Source organism: Hypomesus nipponensis, chromosome 11, assembly GCF_054491055.1.
Source record: "Hypomesus nipponensis isolate SF chromosome 11, ASM5449105v1, whole genome shotgun sequence".
In the NCBI taxonomy this organism is placed as follows: Eukaryota; Metazoa; Chordata; class Actinopteri; order Osmeriformes; family Osmeridae; genus Hypomesus; species Hypomesus nipponensis.
Window position 1 is genome coordinate 4,498,548 of NC_140371.1, and position 18,953 is coordinate 4,517,500.

Below are 18,953 nucleotides of genomic sequence, written 5' to 3' on the forward strand. Positions count from 1 at the left end.
TGGTTGGCCAACACAGCGTTTGACTCTGTTATTACCTTTTAATTCCGCTCGATGTCATTGGTATGTCTGTGTGTGAAAGGGGGTTGAGACAACAAGAGAGATAGAGCGAGGGAAGGAAAGATGTTGAGTTTTGTCTAAAGATGTGTGTGTGTGAATGGAGAGGGGGGCATTGGAAAAGGGTTTAAGGGAAAGGGGGGAAGAGGGAAAGAAAGAGATTGAAATGATGTTGGGCTGGTTGAAAGGAGACAGATGAGGAAGGATGAAGAGAGAGAGAGCGAAAGGAAGGGAAGAGCGATAGAGGCCATTTATCATCCTGAGCCTCCTTGCTGAGGTGTCAGAGCAACCGGCAGAGAGAGGTGGGACGGAGAGAAGGGCTTAGAGAGAGACATGGAGGGATGGGGAGAGGAGACAAGTGAGGTGGAGCGGGAGGGATGAAGATAATGGAAGAGAGCGAAAGGGAGGGAGGATTGAATGTTCTACGGGTTGAGGGATGGAGGAAAAGTGAAGGAAGCACAGAGAGGTGAAGAGAGAGAAACTAGAGAGAGGCTGAGGACCTCATCTAATTCCTTGAATATCTCTGTGTTTTCCATAAGAAAGGTCGAATCCCCAGTGTTGTCCCTGAGATCTGAGTGGTGTTGACAGAAGTCTGATCCCAGGACTGGACCACAAGCCCAGTCTGTCAGAGCTGCTCAAATGATGAAATCCTCAGCAGTGTGACACAAGCCAGGCAGACTGGAGGACAGGCATGGTGTCCCTGTGACCTGTCATGACCTGTCATCTTAGTCGTAAAGAGAGAGAGAGAGAGAGAGAGAGAGAGAGAGAGAGGGAGAGAGAGAGAGAGAGAGAGAGAGGGAGAGAGAGAGAGAGAGAGAGAGAGAGAGAGAGAGAGAGAGAGAGAGAGAGTGAGAGACGGAGTGCGAGAGACAGGGAGAGAGGATGATAATGTATTCAGGGATCACAGCTTTGATCTGCAGACATTTATCAGACCTGGCGTTTCCTGGCAGAGAGAGCTGATATCCTGTTTGCTTCCTGTGAGCTAATGGCATTCTCCAGCTGGCAGTTTGTGGAGAGCTTTGATAAACACTGTCAAAACTGGCACCCCTTCCTCTAATCTGTAACCAGCAGAACAGAGACCAGCACAACAGCCTTAAGTCGAGGTCACGCTCATGGTTTTATGAGAGCTGTTTTCTGTTATCGTCAATAAGGAGGGAGGATAGTTAGTAAAACGTAATTCCTTGTGCCACAGGTAACAGAAACTGAGGTCCACCTTTTGGCCATAGTACTTATTAATGCTAAGTATGACCCTGGCCACAGCGCCAAGATTGTGCGTGCTATATTCCACAGGTTGTCTGAGAGTACTGGCTGATGTATGTGCCAGCCTGCTCTTTACTCTACGAAGACTCCCCCCCCCCCCTTACACACACACACCTCAGCAGTCAGCTCACACGCGGTGCTCATTATAACATCTAGGCTGTTTTGACTCTCACATCATAGTTCTGACCTTCTGTAGCCTCTAGCACTGTTCAAAATGGGGGCTTGTGGGAGACTGGGTGGGGCTAGAGGGCTATGCTATGTTGATGTTTATGTGTTTTTACGTTTTGTTGTTGTACAATTGAAACACATAAATTGTAGAGTGGTCACTGTGCTTTAGTGAAAAGAATGGTGAGAATGAAATTAAGGTTGTTGCGTGTGTGTGTGTGTGTGTGTGTGTGTCTGAAAGAGAGAGAAAGAGAGAGAGAGAAATAAAGAGAGGGAGAGAGAGAGGGAGAGAGAGAGAGCTTGCAAGCACACAGGTGTGTGTGTGAGAATGCATGGTCGCAACTCAAGTGTTTTTCTTTGGGCCGAGCAGACAGGGCATTGGAGAACAGTGTATTCGATTCAGTTCTCTTTCAGATAGAACACACATTCCTTATTTGTTTGTTTACAAATCCACAGAATACGCCAGAAGCCTGTAGAGACACATGTGGAAGCCAGTCGTGTTTGGCTGTGAGCATAGGAACCCACTCTCTTGGCTGGCAAAGAGTGGGGAGGGAAACGAAGCACAGAGGTTGGACGCTCTCTCCTCTTTACTACCTCATTAGGAATAAAAAGGAGGTTTTATACTCATGTTAGATCACAAATCGTTTTCTTTCCCGTTTTCAATTATAATTAGTTTTTCCTGCCAAAGTGTTTCTGTTGACGGCTGGTGTGTTTCAGGGTGTGTCTACTGTTTGTGTGTTGTTGTGTGTTTGTGTCCAGTGTTTGTGTGTTAGTGCATGTATGTGTCCCTTGTGCTTGTGCATTAGTGTGTGTCACTGTGTGTCTAGTGTTTGTGCGTTAGTGTGTATGTGTGTCTAGAGTTGTGTGTTAGTGTGTGTTATTGTGTGTCTAGAGCTGGTGCGTTAGTGTGTTACTGTGTGTCCGCTTGTGTGTTAGTGCACGTATGTGTGTCTAGTGTTTGCGTTAGTGTGTGCTACTGTGTGTTACCGTGTGTCTAGTGTGCGTGTGTTAGTGTGCTTGTGTGTGTATTGTGTGTCTAGTGAATTAGTGGGTGTCAGTAGAAGTAATATATATAGAAGTACTTTATTTGTGTGTGTCGAGTGTTTGGCTCAAGCTCACCATGGTGGGAGTTGTTTTTGTAGGGAGGTAATGTGCTCTCAGTCTGGACTGATCCAGACTTCCCTTCACCTGTGTGAGGATGAAGGTGTCAAGCTGGGGATCAGGAGCGTCGTTAGACCCTTTTTACTGGGCCACGTGTCCCAGTATAAATCTGCTGTTCCCCAGTATAAAGCTGCTGTGCCCCAGTATAAATCTGCTGTGCCCCAGTAAAAAGCTGCTGTGCCCCAGTATAAATCTGCTGTGCCCCAGTATAAATCTGCTGTGCTCCAGTAAAATCTAAAGTTTGATTTAACAATTCACTTAATTAGTCAGTGCATTAATTTAGATTGATAATCCCGGAAAAAATAAATGCAGCATCCCAATCAACGCTTGTAAAATTAAAGCAGTTGAACCGAAAACACAAATCGATGCACGCATAAACTATTGATGTCCCTGCCATAGTTAATATCAAACTTGCATCCCTGAACTGCTGTATAGTGGGTTAAGCAAGGGGAGTTTCTATAGCCGAGTAGTGAATGGTGCGCAGCAAGCTTGGACGAAAAAAAAGGGGTATGAATAGGGGGCCTGTGCCCCAGTGAGGGGGGCCTGTGCCCCAGTGAGGGGGGCCTGTGCCCCAGTGAGGGGGCCTGTGCCCCTGTGAGGGGGCCTGTGCCCCAGTGAGGGGGGCCTGTGCCCCAGTGAGGGGGGCCTGTGCCCCTGTGAGGGGGGCCTGTGCCCCAGTGAGGGGGGCCTGTGCCCCAGTGAGGGGGGCCTGTGCCCCAGTGAGGGGGGCCTGTGCCCCAGTGAGGGGGGCCTGTGCCCCAGTTTAGTTTTTTTGTCGAACAATGCCCCTGCTGGGGATGCAGCTCGATGGTCCAAACTCCGACAGAAGCATGCAAATCTCCACCCAAGTGCACTTTGCTGCCAGCGGCCCCCTCTCACATCCCCCTCCTCTTCCCATCCTCCTGCCCTGGGTGTTTGGTTCCTTAGAAGCTTCAAACTGTGGCTGAGAGAAGGCTGTTATTGAAGGCATTTTATGAGTTCATAAGTGTGTAATCAGATTTGCTCTGGTCAGGGTACAGAGGCACGGAATGGAAAAGCGGAATTGAATTTTCGGCAGTATGTTCCCCCCAGGATTGGGGGTGGGGTGTGGGGGGTGCGGCTCTCAGGCCTGGGAGGTGCGGCCCGAGCGAAGCCTTTCCCCAAGGTTACACTGCTCCGCTGACTGGCAGGGTCTGACACCCGGTAACGTGGAGCAGATGTGGCCCGACCAACAGGCCTCTCAATCCTCGTCCTTGCTACAGGCACAGCTGACGACGACCAGTCAGGGGCCCCGCTGCAGCCCTGTTATCTCAGGATAGAGCTATGCCCATTCGGGAGCCACATTAGCTCCATCGTCCACCATAGTACTTCTTTAGCGCCCAACACAGGAATTGGAAGTCAATAAATGAAGTTCTAGGTTGAACCATGTCTTCTGAATATGATGTAGCATGACCACTGTCCTTGACCTGGAGAAGCCTGAAATGACAAGACACAATAAATATATATATATATATATATATATATATATATATATATATTAGGGCTGCCAAAGTTAATAACGCGTTAACGCAATCTCACTTTAACGCAACAATAAAAATAGTGCCGTTAATGCAGGTTTCTTTTTGACCCTGGGAATCACCTGTTGTCACATGACTTTGACTACTGACGGTAGCTGAATGATGGAGAGAGGGCTTTTAGATGGTAAGTTCTATTTCAAGAAGTTGCGAGACGGCTCGGTTGACAAAACTAAGGCTGTGTGTACTGTATATAATGTGTATGTGTATATATATATATATATATATATATATATATATATATATATATATATATATATATATATATATATATATATATATATATATATATATATATATATATATATATATATATATATATATATATATATATATATATATATACATACATTTCTTACCTTTTACATATATTTAAAACCCACCTTTGGATGTCTTTAATAGACATCTGTTAAAAAAGATGCCTTTACGATGCTTGTCTCAGGAGGGTTCAGGTTAGCTTGGCCTTAGATAAGTCTTCCTGTCATAATGTTGGGAGCATGCAGGTGGCTGGGAGACAGACGTGCTCTCTGGAGACTGAGACAGCTGATGACCCGGACAAGACTAATGTTATCAAGTCTTGCGTCTTTGGAAGGCATTCTCTCAAGGAGAAGATTTGGAAGGAGAAAAAAAAGTTTCTTCGTAAAACATCTGGTAGAAACATGGATTAGCAGCAGCAGAACATTCCCAGTTTTGTCATGTCAAAAGGTTGCCACGGAAACACACAGACAAACCCAGACCTTTGAGTATTGTGACCTGGCATTGGTAGAGGCCGGTCACCCCTGCTGGGTTTGGCCTATCATCTGACAGGATGTTGGGTGAACAGCAGGGTGGAACTGTCTCATTTTGCGGTCTTGTCAGACCATGTCTTTACCTCAGCAAGTTGGAGGTGAACATTGTATTAGTTTATTGCTACATTTTCCAGAACATTTCTTTTATATTGCACTCTGACCCCCCAACTCACTTAAACTCCCTGTAATGTTGTATGTGATTGAAAGCAGAAGCTGAATGTTCCCATGGATGAGATTTAAACCTGGTTCTTCCAATCACCAAGCTCACCCATCTAGCACTTAGCCAAGTGGACAGGATTTCAAACCACCTCTACTGCTTTTGGAATTGTAGCTCCCCACAATTCCGCTGCTCCCCCTGGCCCTCCTCCTGCCCCGCCTGCATTGGGTGTCGAAGGACAGCGAGACGTGAGAAGATTGTTGATCTCCACAGCTCCCTTCACACAAACCAAAATCCAGGCCAGCACACCAACATAACCTGGTCTCTTTGCTAAACCTCACCAGCCTCTCAAACCTTTGCTCCGGTAATTTCTTTGAATTAAGGGTCGGGCTGAGCTCTAATTGGACCCTAAGTAATGGCAGCAGATATTTGTTTTGAACGGGTGGATGATGATGGTGATTGCCGAGATTGTTTCCCAGTGTGTGGAGCAGGGCTCTGGGATGAGTGCCTCTGTTTGCTTTGGTGTCCTGGTCTGGAGCTCTTGCTCTGTCCCTCATCCATCATCCTTCCATCCCAGATTTCCAGTCAGGAACCCAGACCTGGGAATACACATCTGGGAATACAACCAGCAGTTGGGAGTTTCACATTCCAAAATATTCAAAAGAATTATGGCAAGGAGACTAGTTAGTTAATATACACTTTCTTGACACGATAGACACTTGGTGTTACGGTTCCGCTCGCAACGGCTCTCTGTCCAGAACAATCCAGCTGAGAATATGCCTTGGCGTCGGTGACAGAGAGCTACAATGTCAGTAGTAGGTCCCCCTGTAGACAGAGCAAGACAGGACCCAGAGTAAAGGTTGTGTTTGTGTCTGGGGGGCGGGGGGGCGGGGGCGGGGGCAACACACAAGGAAAGCGAAACGCCTCGTTTCCTGTACTTGGAGCAATGTCGGAGTGTGTGTGAGTTCTTGGTTGTTAAATCGACCATCCTGTAAAGGGAGAAGGGGTAGCATTGGGTGTGTGCAATGTCATAATGTGTCGGTGGAATGTTGAATGACTTTCTTTATGTTGGAGTATATTTTGGTGACGAGATTTGGTGTGATCTAACTGGCGCGTTGGAGAAATCTTGTTTGGGAAATGCTACAGGGCTTTCTGCTGTTCACCCTAACTCTTTGATGCTGACATTTGGGAAGTCTTTGGTGTGATCCCCCCCCCCCCCCCTCACACACACACACACAGACACGCACACACACACAAACAGATCCCCCCTTGCTGTCAGACCCCACCCCCCTAGGAGGTGAGGGGGGTTCTGACATTCTTCAATTACAGAGCAATCAGTTTGAACTTATAGCATCAACCAGAGGTATGTGGGAAGATTGCTGACCTGATGTGTTTGAAGCTTTAAGAGGAGTCTCTTTGAAGGGGACTGTGTGACTAATTTGAGGACATTCTCATTCCCGTGCCCAGTTGTACTTCAAGCTCCAGCAGGAGTGAGCGAGCAGATGAGTAAATGAGGGAGGAACACGATGACGCGTCCAGCCAGGAGCCTCCGGGGGTTCCCAGCCCTCTGCAGCGGCCCTGAGGTACTCAGAGCAGGAGGAGCGGGGAAGACGGGAGCTGGGGAGTGAAGGAGAGGGGGAGCGGGGGCGACGGGGAGGAGAGTCGGAATGAGGAGAGTAGAAATTAGGGGCTGGGGGTTTGAGTAGGGGAGAGTTGGAGGAGAAGAGAAAGGGAGAGGGGAGGAGAGGAGCGAGGTACTCAGAGGAGAGGTCAATATCCCGGCTGTATTTACCATAGTTGTCCATCGTCAGTTCCCTGGTGCGCATGTTGTGACCAGCACATCAGGTGTGTGGTCATGAGCTGTCCCATGGGAGTTGTGGTGTGGTCTTCTCCTCCCAAACTTCTGCTCGACCTAATTCCATGACTTCTTCCTTTGCACGTTCAAACACGTTTCCACAGCAGGTGTTTCTGGTTGAAGGGCTGGCTTCAGCCTCGGCAACGACCACAGGCAGTTGATGTGATCCAACACACTCCTTTGCCCTTTGACCTCATCAAATGCCTACCTCCCAGGACTGTGTAAACCCGAGGGATTGTGAAACACACACAAGCACACCGTCCCACCCACCCACCCACCCACGCACATACACACACACACACACACACACACACAGATACTTTTACTCTAGGCAGCGTTAGTTTTGGGACAGTCTCTAGTCAATGTGGATATATGTACAGAAGAATGTGTTATGAGATGTTAACATGTCCCTAAACTCTCTCTGTTCTTTCTCTCTCTCTCTGTTGTTTCGTCTCTTTTGACGTCTGAAACAGGGAAAGGGGTCCACACATAATCTGAAGTCACGGCAAATTCAGGAATAGAAACATCCATCCACACACACACAAACACACACACACACACACACACAAATGTACTACAGGCACACACAGACACACACACACACACACATACAGACACACTCTCTCTCTCACGCACACACACACACTGGTCTACCCTTGAGTACACCAACTGAATTCAAAACAGGTGCCCACATAGCTTGCATTCTTCCAAAATACAAAAGTGGTTTGACCTGAGTGGTTTAGCTGGAGCAGAGCCACCACATAGAAATGAAGAGTCCGTACATGTGTGTGTTTCTGTCTGTTTGTAGCTTCTCCCTGAAGAGTGTGTGTTTGTCACTGTCTCTGTGTGTGTGTGTGTGTGTGTGTATAGTGTGCGTTAGTGTGTGTCAAGTTTTTCTCTAGGGAGGGTGCGTTTGTGACCGTGTGTGTGTGTGTAGTTTCTCTCTGGAGAGTGTGCCCGACAGGGTGTGCGCGTCAGCGTGTGTGCGCATGTGTGCATGCAGGTGTGTGTGTGTCTGCGTACCTGTGTGTGCGGAGAGGCGAGGGCGGGGCTGTGTAAGACATGCAGCGAGTCAGCAAGCTACCACAGACACAGACACAGACCGTCAGAACCACATTAGCCCACTCCACAACACACAGGCAGCCTGCTCAGGTCTGTCCACCCAGGGACACCAGGCTGCTAGCCTGCTGAGGTCTGTCCACCCAGGGACACCAGGCTGCTAGCCTGCTCAGGTCTGTCCACCCAGGGACACCAGGCTGCCAGCCTGCTCAGGTCTGTCCACCCAGGGACACCAGGCTGCTAGCCTGCTGAGGTCTGTCCACCCAGGGACAACAGGCTGCCAGCCTGCTCAGGTCTGTCCACCCAGGGACACCAGGCTGCTAGCCTGCTCAGGTCTGTCCACCCAGGGACACCAGGCTGCCAGCCTGCTCAGGTCTGTCCACCCAGGGACACCAGGCTGCTAGCCTGCTCAGGTCTGTCCACCCAGGGACACCAGGCTGCTAGCCTGCTGAGGTCTGTCCACCCAGGGACACCAGGCTGCCAGCCTGCTCAGGTCTGTCCACCCAGGGACACCAGGCTGCTAGCCTGCTCAGGTCGGTCCACCCAGGGACACAAGGCTGCTAGCCTGCTCAGGTCAGTCCACCCAGGGACACCAGGCTGCTAGCCTGCTCAGGGGCTCTCCTCAGGGGACAGCTGGAACGCAACGCTGGGCCAGTCTCTTTTATTTACACCAGATCATTGTAAACAGATTCTGCACACTGAACACAAATATTTTCCTGCGTAGGTTTGTAGTAGCTGTTGTGAGGTCTTAGTTCTCAGTTCAGTTCAAAGGGCTTTATTGGCATGAAAACATATTTCCAAAGCAACGGTAGATTGCTTGTAGGTTCTCTTCTTCCAAGGAAGAGTCTGTTTGTAGAGTGTAGTGTGTGTGTGTGTGTGTGTGTGTGTGTGTGTGTGTGTGTATGTGCCAGAGGCAGAGTGGAAGTGAAGAGTATAGAGGACACTGCTGAGGTCTGGAGACAGGTCATCAATTTTTCTACCGAACTGGGAGGAGGTCACATCGCCTCTAATATCTCTATTCTCTCTCTCTTTTTATCTTTCTCTCTCTTGTTCTGAGGTCTGAAGAGAGGTGCTGAGTGTTAAGCTGTTGATGATAGAGGCTGGGTCACACACTTTGACTGGGAGGTTCTCTGTTCTCTGGGATACTCGGGTTCTGGGCATGGAATCAGCTTCTGGGGTGCATGTATAGAACCACTTAGAACCGTCTCCGTAAACGAGCAACGTATGCTGTGTTTGGCGGCTCTGGCTTGGTGTGTGTGTGTGTGTACGTGTGTGTTTTCTGTACAGCATGCACGTATGTGGTTGAACACAAGTTTGTGTGTGACTGCATGATTTCCCCAGCAGTCAAGCAGTGAAATAGTTGTGTAAATGTTATTTCATCCACATGTCCTTTCTCCTCCAAATCACAGACCAATCAACGACTCTTCCCCCCCTGGCCGGTATCCATGGTAGGGAGGTTATGCTATAGAAGATCGATAACAAACAGCACATTCCCGGACATCCCTGTTATCCTGCCTGTGTTTGTTTGAGTGATTCCATGATGAAACATCAGGAGGGCTTTTCTCAGCCATCTGTGACCCACTCATAATTGCATCAACAAAACATGACAAACATATTGTTTGCACACATACACACACACACACACTCAGTCACTCACAAACACACACACACACACACACACACACAGTGGAGTTGATCAACAATTGAGAATCATGTTGATTTCATAAAGGAAGAAACAAAACATAGTTCACAATTAATGATGATTACCGGTGGTCTGTGCTGTCACGGATGTCTCTAAGGGCTGTGGTTCAGATCGGCTACAGGACTGTGTGTTTGAGTGGCCAAGATAAAACTCTTGTTTGTTTGTTTGAACTAAGAGACTGGAGAGAAGTAGTGTTGTTTTTGGCGGCCTGTTTTAAAGGAGAAATGAAGTGCTGTTTTTGGATGCTTTTATATAGGCCTTAGTGGTCCCCTAATACTGTATCTGAAGTCTCTTTCCCGAAATTCAGCCATGGTACAGAATTATAGCCACTACGAGTAGTCCCACAATGAGCTTTCCTCAGAACGTTCCGTTTTGGTGTCTGCAGCTTTAAATGCTAATGAGTAGCATGCGCCATTACAACAACAGCAGAACGGCTATCCAAATAAAAATGAAGGGTACAACACTTGCATTATATGTGTGTATTCACACACATATTTTCCGGACTTAAAATAGCTAATTAATCGTTAACTGGGCTGTTAGGTGCTAGCTGCAGAGCTGATGTTACAGCCACATTCGAAGGGTAACAAGCTAGGTAAACATACACAGTAAAGCAACACAATTATGTAGCGTTAGTTGACTTACTTGTCCGAGGTTTGTACTGATCCAGTCTTCAATTGCAGACGGCCAGCAAAGCCAGCTTTGTATTGTCCCGAGTTGTGGAAACAGTTGTCGCTGAAATGTTTGGCGCAGACATGCAAAACTTTGGGAAGTTGTGTCGGCACATTTCCAGCGAAAATAAAATTGAGATATTGGTTGTGCAAAGGCTCGGATGAAGGCACTAAAAAAAGATTTGTGCTTGCATTTGTACATCCAAGCACTGAGCAACTTTTATGCATCGTTTGTTTGCTCGCCATGATGTCTCTCCAGGAAAAAACGATATCGCACTTGCTCTTGCACGGTGGTAGCTCAGTTTCTCATGGGCGGGCCAGATGATCTGGGCGGGCAAAGCAGAGAGAGGGGAGGTAACCTTCCCCCTATCTACGTCACTAGGGGGAGATTTTCAAACAGAGCAATTGAGCCTTCATTTTGTCAAAGGCGGAGAAGAATACGCAGGGCTTGGTTTACACTTATCGAAAATTCTAGCCACTGGGGGACCAAAGGCAGGCTAGGGGAACTCATATTAATGTTAAATAACCTTTGTGTCAAGTTGTCATTTTAGTTTAATTCGTTTTAGTCACGTTCATACTCTTTTTAGTCTAATCAAGTTTCAGTCGACTAAAGGTCTGAGCATTTTGGTCTTATTTTAGTCAGACTTATCCATGACTATTTGTCTAGTTTTAGTCAACGAAAACTGATGACATTTTTGTCTAGTTTTAGTCAGCAAAAACTGATGACATTTAGTCTAGTTTAAATCAATGAAAATATTATTTCAGTCTCTTTAATCAAAACAGAAGCAGTCTAAGCAGTAGTCTCGGGAGGCATGTTAATGCCAAACCATTTGTTTAATGTATTGGTCTAGACTAGAATAAGGTATTTCAAGTCATGTTGTTGATGCCAAATTCAGTTAATTGTGATTGCTATGTGAATGACAAAATTAGCTACAGTATTCGGCCAACAAGGGAGCTTAGTACACAAGCAGTCAGTCAGGTAGGAACTAAGAACCCACTTTACACTCTCATATAAATACACACGCACACAGTAGCCTACTCACACACGTTTGTCTCAGACTTTCAGTCGGTTTCAGCTCCATTAGCTAACGTTTAAAGCTAACGTCTAAAGCTTAAGTTAAAATGAGACACATTAAGCACAGCCTCATGACCTAGCTAATAATAACGCAACTAAACGTTTTCCTTTTGTAAACTGCATTTCGTCTCGTTTTTATTTGTCAACAATATTGCATTATACATGTAATTATAGTCATTGTCACGTGACCAGCATTTACTTTGGGTCTCGTTTTGTCATGTGATAAAAGTTCATTGACGACAATATTTTGTCATAATTTTTGTTGACGAAAGCAACACTAGAGAGAAGAGCAGTTGAGTGGTGATTGCATTATGGAGTGAGTGTGCATAGCTCACTGTCTTTGTATAGATGGGTAAACTGTAGCTCAATGGCAGGGAGGTTGCAGGTTCGAAAACCCCCTGGATAAAAAAGCGAGTGTTTGAGAGAAAATCTTGTCTGAAGCCAGTGTGGAGGAGAAAATATGTTTGTGAGTAGGTGTGTAACAGAGAATCTTGAAGAAAGAAGTGTTGTCCCAGAGTACCTGCTGTTATGCTAATAAGCTGCAGGGAAAAGGAGCTAAGCTTGAACACACACGTAAACACACACACACACGTAAACACACACACACGCGTAAACACACACACACACGTGCATACAGTGTGACCTGTGATAGAGGTGGAGAGTAACAACTTTCTAAATACTCACTGCATACTGCAGATACTCAGCCAAGGGCACCAACAGAAATAGAAAACACAGTGAAGAAGTGTGTGTGTGTGTGTGTGGGGGGGGGGTCACTTAAAAGGTTATCAGAATATAACTAGTCAGTCTGGGTGGGATATAGAGTCTAAAACCCTTCCCCCACTAATGAGACAGTGTGTGTGCGTATGTGTGTATGTGTGGTTACGTTTGTGTGTGTATCTGTGTGGGTGTGTATGTGTGTGTGTGATAACGTGTGTGTGTGCTAATGCAGAGCTGTGGAAATGAGGCGTAGCGCTATTGGAAGCTCCGGACCTCTCTCTGCTTTACACTGCTGCAGCTTCTATCAGATAGACGTCCTGACAATATCCAGACCCCTTTCTCTCTGCTGTACACACATACTACGCTTTACTGGGATTCTGCGTGTTTGCGTGTGTGTATGTGCATGTGTGTTTGTGTACATGTGTGGGCTTGTGTGTGTGTGTTTGTGTAAGTGTGTGGGCATGTGAGTGCATATGTGTGTGTGTGGGCAAGTGCTTGTTTATGTGTGTGTGTATCTACTGGGAGTGTAACAATACACATGTTTGTATTGAAACGGTTGGAACAAGGCTTCACAAGCAAAGGCATTGCAAACCGAATGATTTACTGGACTAATCCTAAATTAGGAAAATAAAATCCATCTTAGATTGTGTGAAATCTAATGTTGTTAGTGCCACTGTGCTCAACAAGGCAGCCAGACTATGTAGCAGGCAATGTGCTGTCTGCCATGCTCACCCCCAAAGAAAACACTGTACTCCACGACACGCTGGGAGACATGCTAAGCCAGGTCGCTGCAATATAGCTAGCTGTTTTTGTTTTAAATGCTTCCAAGAAGACCAGATGGATCAGATATGGCATCGTCATTGTTCAAAGTAAGAAAAGATCAAACTTCGTTATGAGTTCTAATAAACACACATTTCTACTTTCATGCTGTATCGAAAACATAGCGAACCTTGACACCACTGTGTCGTATCAAAGAGAACTGTAAACTTTGTGAACCACTGCTCCCCCCTTGTACAGTACATTGGTTGACTTAGAGTTTACAGATATAATATAAAGCTATAACATGAAGCAGTGTTTGTATCATTATCGTCTTTCTCTATTCTTCCATATCTCTTCTATCTTTCCCTCTCTATATTTCTCCTTACTGTCTCAAAACCATAAATATGTCTCACATATCTATCTCTCCTATCTCTATCTCAAATGTCTTTGTCATTATTCTCCGTCTTAACCATCTGTATAGGAATATGTCTCATGTATCTATCTCCCATCTCTATATCATATCTCTGTCTCATGTCTTTGTATCGTATCTTTACTATGTTTGTCTCCTGTATGCAACATTTATCTTGACTCCTTTTTTCATCTCTCAGCATCATATATGTGTCTCCTATCTCTGTGTCCTCCCTCTGTCTCCTATCTCTATCTCTGTGTCCTCCCTCTGTCTCCTATCTCTATATTTGTCTCCTATCTCTGTATCCTATCTCTATCTCTGTCTCCTATCACTATCTGTCTCCTGTCTCCTGTCTCTATCTTTGTCTCCTGTCTTTGTCTCCTATCTCTGTCTCCTATCTCTATCTTTGTCTCCTATCTCTGTCTCCTATCTCTATCTCTGTCTCCTATCTCTATCTGTCTCCTTTCTCCTGTCTTTATCTTTGTCTCCTATCTCTGTGTCCTATCTCCGTCTCCTATCTCTATATTTGTCTACTATCCATCTGCTTTCTCTATCTATCTATGTCTCCTCTCTCTGTCTCATAGCTCTATCTTTGTCTACTATCTCTGTTTTATATTTCTATCTGTAAACGATATCTCCCTCAACGCCATGCTCTGTACTGAAGCCATCAGGCTGACAAATCACTTTTGTTGTTATGAATAATTGATTTCATTTATGTCCTTTTATTCATGTCACGAACTCAAAGGTCTGTAAACGCCACAACTCTTAGAATTCATTGAGCTGTCATATTTTGACAAATTATATTGATACAAAGAAAATTCCTTCAATTATTTCTTGCCAAGCCTTGTGTGGATGTTTGGGTTTAATGCTTTTAGCATCGACAGACTACGCAGAGGAAGCAACGCAGCATGGAAACCCAGAATACCGAGAGGTCTTAGCATGTGTACAGAACAGTATGTACGTGTGAGGGGGTGTGTGTGTGTGCGTGTGTGTGTGCATGTGCGTGTGTGTGTGTGCGCTATAATGAAACAGCTGCACTAAATGTAGAGTTTCCTTTGAGAAAAGGAATTTCCAAAAGCAATAGTTGCCGATGTCCAGGGACTGTGTATGTGTGTGTGTGTTTCTGACTGTGCTTTGCCTAATTCTCTAATTTGCCATTTATCTTAATGAATCTACTTTTGTTATCCCAGATAAACTTTAGGGAGATGGAAGTCTCACACACACACACATGCACACACACACACACACACACACACAGGCACACGCACGCACACAACCTGATCTGGAAACACTTGATCCTCTTTAAGGAAATGTGAGCCTGAGGGCTGTCCTCCAAAGTTTTCCAAGGACTCTCTAATCTACACACACACACACACACACACACACACACAAACTCTAGGGATGCTGTCTGGCTTAGCGTACCTTGGTAATGTCATTACCTTATTGGAGCAGTGGTCCCAGCTGTGATCACAGCTCAGCAGCCACAGGGTCCAGGAGCTGGAGCACTCTGGTCTTTCATGTTGCTCTCCTGGGTCTCCTGAAGAGCAACTTAGTCTGGACAAAAGGCTGGGGCTGGAGGGCTGGAGGGCTGGAGGGCTGGAGGGCTGGAGGAATGGACAACAGGAGGAGTGGAGGAGGAGTGGAGGGCTGGGAGACTAGAAGGATAGAGGAGAGGGGGACAGGAAGACAGGGGGCCTGGAGGAAAGGAGGGATGAAAAACAGCAGGATTGGTTGGAGGGATGGAGAACTGGAGGACTGGGGAGATGGAGGGATAGAGGCCAGATAGACCACAGGGCTGGAGGACTGGAGGGATAGAGGGCAGGATGGATGGAGGACTGGAGGGATAGAGGGCAGGATGGATGGAGGACTGGAGGGATAGAGGGCAGGATGGATGGAGGACTGGAGGGATGGAGGACAGGATGGATGGAGGACTGGAGAGATGGAGGGCAGGATGGATGGAGGACTGGAGAGATGGAGGACAGGATGGATGGAGGACTGGAGAGATAGAGGGCAGGATGGATGGAGGACTGGAGAGATAGAGGGCAGGATGGATGGAGGACTGAGTAGATAGAGGGCAGGATGGATGGAGGATTGGAGGGATAGCATAGGAGGGATGGAGGGTTAATTCTTTAAATTTTAGTTTACCTAGTTGTCCTCACGAAATGAGTAGCCATGTTAAAATATGTAACTAAATTAATTATGTGTGGAGTCAGACGGCTGTGTGGAGTCAGAAGGCTGAGCGGTGAGGGAGTCGGGCTAGTAATCAGAAGGTTGCCGGATCAATTCCCAGCTGTGCCAAATGATGTTGTGTCCACGTTGTGTCCATGACGTTGGTCAAGGCACTTCACCCTACTTGCCTCGGGGGGGAATGTCCCTGTACTTACTGTAAGTCGCTCTGGATAAGAGCATCTACTAAATGACTAAATGTAAATTAATAAACATTGAACAGGGTCAAATTGACCGTAAAGACAATAGGAGGATTAACAGTGGTTTCACTGAGATAAATTACTGTCTTGAAGGCACAGACAAAGTTGCTTCAGTAAATGAGTTCATGGTGTCTTTTTTGCTCTTCTCTTTGGTTGAGCTGAGTATGTGTGAGGGTCTGTGCCTAAGGGCAGGCTCCACCAGGAAGCAGATCTGCACACAGACCTCATCTGTTTCCTGTTGGGCACAGGAAGTGGGGGTCAGAGTTCAGGGTAATATTTATGTTGGGAGGGTGTCTCACAACAGATCAACTTTCAAAACACAAACCAGAGACAACTTTCTCTCAACGGACAGCCAACCAATCAGCAAGTCTGCAATCTATAATTAAGTTCCCTAGCCAGTCGGCCCGCCAATCAGCATTTAAGTAATCTGTTATTCAGCCACCTAGCCAATGTAGCCTGTCAGGCAGCCAATCAGTAAGTCAGTAATCATTCTGACAGTCAAGTTAGCCTGCCAGCCGGACTGCTCACTCACACGCACACACAAACACACACACACACAAACTCTCACACACAAACTCTCACACACACCCGCACTCACCCACACTCACACAGTTACATACAATGGCTCCCTGACAACAATGTCTGGAATAAACCACGATGCGTCCTTGACTTTTGTAGTTGAATCCTAAATGAAAAGGACATTCTTTTTCAAGAATCAAAGTTACAACTGCGTCTGGTTTTCTCCCAGCCAGGTCTTTAGACAAACTCTACAACTTTGCCGAGTGTGCCGGCCTGCACCTGATCCTGGGCCTCAACAGTCTCCAGAGGAACCCAGACCAGACCTGGAACTCCTCCTCTGCCCTCAGCCTGCTCAAGTACAGCGCTGGGAAGAAGTACAACATCTCCTGGGAGCTGGGCAATGGTGAGAACATGCTGTACACACACACACACACTCATCCACACACACACACACACACACTCATCCACACACACACACATACACACACACACACACACACTGTACACACATGCACACGCATACAAACACACTGTGCACACACACACACACACACATACATATCTACACATACCCATGCACATACACACAAACTCATTGTCCACATACATACACACACAAATACCCTGTACACACATATCCACACACACACACATCCACACACCAACACACTGTTCCTGTTACACACACTGTACACAAACATACACACAGACACACACGCATGGACGTACACGCAGAAAAGCCACACACACTCGCATTCATGTGCTCACATGCAGAGGCACACAAGAACACGTGGACACAGCCTGAAACTTCGACATGAAACATATAAGTGGAGTTTTCTGTATGGAAAAGCCAACTTCTCTGTGCTTGGCCTCTCTGTTTATTCTGCCTGTCATAGAACATCACTGTGGATGGATCCAGAGAGAGAGAGAGAGAGAGAGAGAGAGAGAGAGAGTGAGAGAGAGAGTGAGAGAGAGAGAGAGAGAGAGAGAGAGCGAGAGAGAGAGAGAGAGAGAGAGAGAGGGAGAGAGAGGGAGAGAGGAAGAGAGACAGACAGAGAGAGATAGAGAGAGAGAGAGAGAGAGAGAGAGAGAGAGACAGTGAGGGAGAGATTTAAGGTTGACAGGAAGGGAGGATGTGTTAGATTTGTGTGATGTTGATAGAGAGATGCAGAGGAAATGGAGACAGAGAGAGAGATGCAGAGGTAAGGAGACAGAGAGATAACTGCAGAGGTAAGGAGACAGAGAGATAGCCTGGCTGCCAGCCTAACTTCTCCCCGCCCACAAAAACATTTGGTCGGGAAGTTGGGTCTGGAGGGTCTCGTATTGGGAACAACTACATAAAACCAGGATCTGAACGGACCAATGAAATTGCCAGGGTGGGTTTTATACGATGATGGACAGATGATCAACAGTAACGCAATCAACAACGTCACGAAGGAGCCCTTGGGTTGAATTTGTTTTCAACAAACAACATATTACGTTGCTCTGATTGGTTGTAGGTCTGTCCAATTGAGCGAAGAGGCATTTGTTTTACGAGTTCGGTTGAAACACGCCCGTAGTCACAGCCCAACGGAGAGTTTTCAGACTCATATTCTGACTAGAATTATGAGTATGACAACGTCAGGCTAACAGAGAGAGAGAGAGATGCAGAGGTAAGGAGACAGAGAGAGAGATGCAGAGGTAAGGAGACGGAGAGAGAGATGCAGAGGTAAGGAGACAGAGAGAGAGAGATGCAGAGGTAAGGAGACAGAGAGAGAGATGCAGAGGTAAGGAGACAGAGAGAGAGATGCAGAGGTAAGGAGACAGAGAGAGAGATGCAGAAGTAAGGAGACAGAGAGAGAGATGCAGAAGTAAGGAGACAGAGAGAGAGATGCAGAGGTAAGGAGACAGAGAGAGAGATGCAGAGGTAAGGAGACAGAGAGAGAGAGATGCAGAGGTAAGGAGACAGAGAGAGAGATGCAGAGGTAAGGAGACAGAGAGAGAGATGCAGAGGTAAGGAGACAGAGAGAGAGATGCAGAGGTAAGGAGACAGAGAGAGAGATGCAGAGGTAAGGAGACAGAGAGAGAGATGCAGAAGTAAGGAGACAGAGAGAGAGATGCAGAGGTAAGGAGACAGAGAGAGAGATGCAGAGGTAAGGAGACAGAGAGAGAGATGCAGAGGTAAGGAGACAGAGAGAGATGCAGAGGTAAGGAGACAGAGAGAGAGATGCAGAGGTAAGGAGACAGAGAGAGAGATGCAGAGGTAAGGAGACAGAGAGAGAGATGCAGAGGTAAGGAGACAGAGAGAGAGATGCAGAGGTAAGGAGACAGAGAGAGAGATGCAGAGGTAAGGAGACAGAGAGAGAGATGCAGAAGTAAGGAGACAGAGAGAGAGATGCAGAGGTAAGGAGACAGAGAGAGAGATGCAGAGGTAAGGAGACAGAGAGAGAGATGCAGAGGTAAGGAGACAGAGAGAGAGATGCAGAGGTAAGGAGACAGAGAGAGAGATGCAGAGGTAAGGAGACAGAGAGAGAGATGCAGAGGTAAGGAGACAGAGAGAGATGCAGAGGTAAGGAGACAGAGAGAGAGATGCAGAGGTATGGAGAGCAGGCTCCCTGCTGGCCTGGTGTAATGGCATGCTCCTCAT

General features: G+C 46.7%; 1 protein-coding gene across 2 annotated transcripts in view; it reads left to right on the top strand.

The window, feature by feature from the left end:
- hpse2 (heparanase 2) overlaps nucleotides 1-18,953 on the top strand; it is a 59,832-nt gene that overhangs the window by 17,237 nt on the left and 23,642 nt on the right. For both annotated transcript variants that reach the window (XM_084710092.1, XM_084710093.1), the window contains one exon: nucleotides 16,557-16,730. In XM_084710092.1, the coding sequence (XP_084566218.1) occupies nucleotides 16,557-16,730 (174 nt within the window). The remainder of the gene's footprint in view (nucleotides 1-16,556; nucleotides 16,731-18,953) is intronic.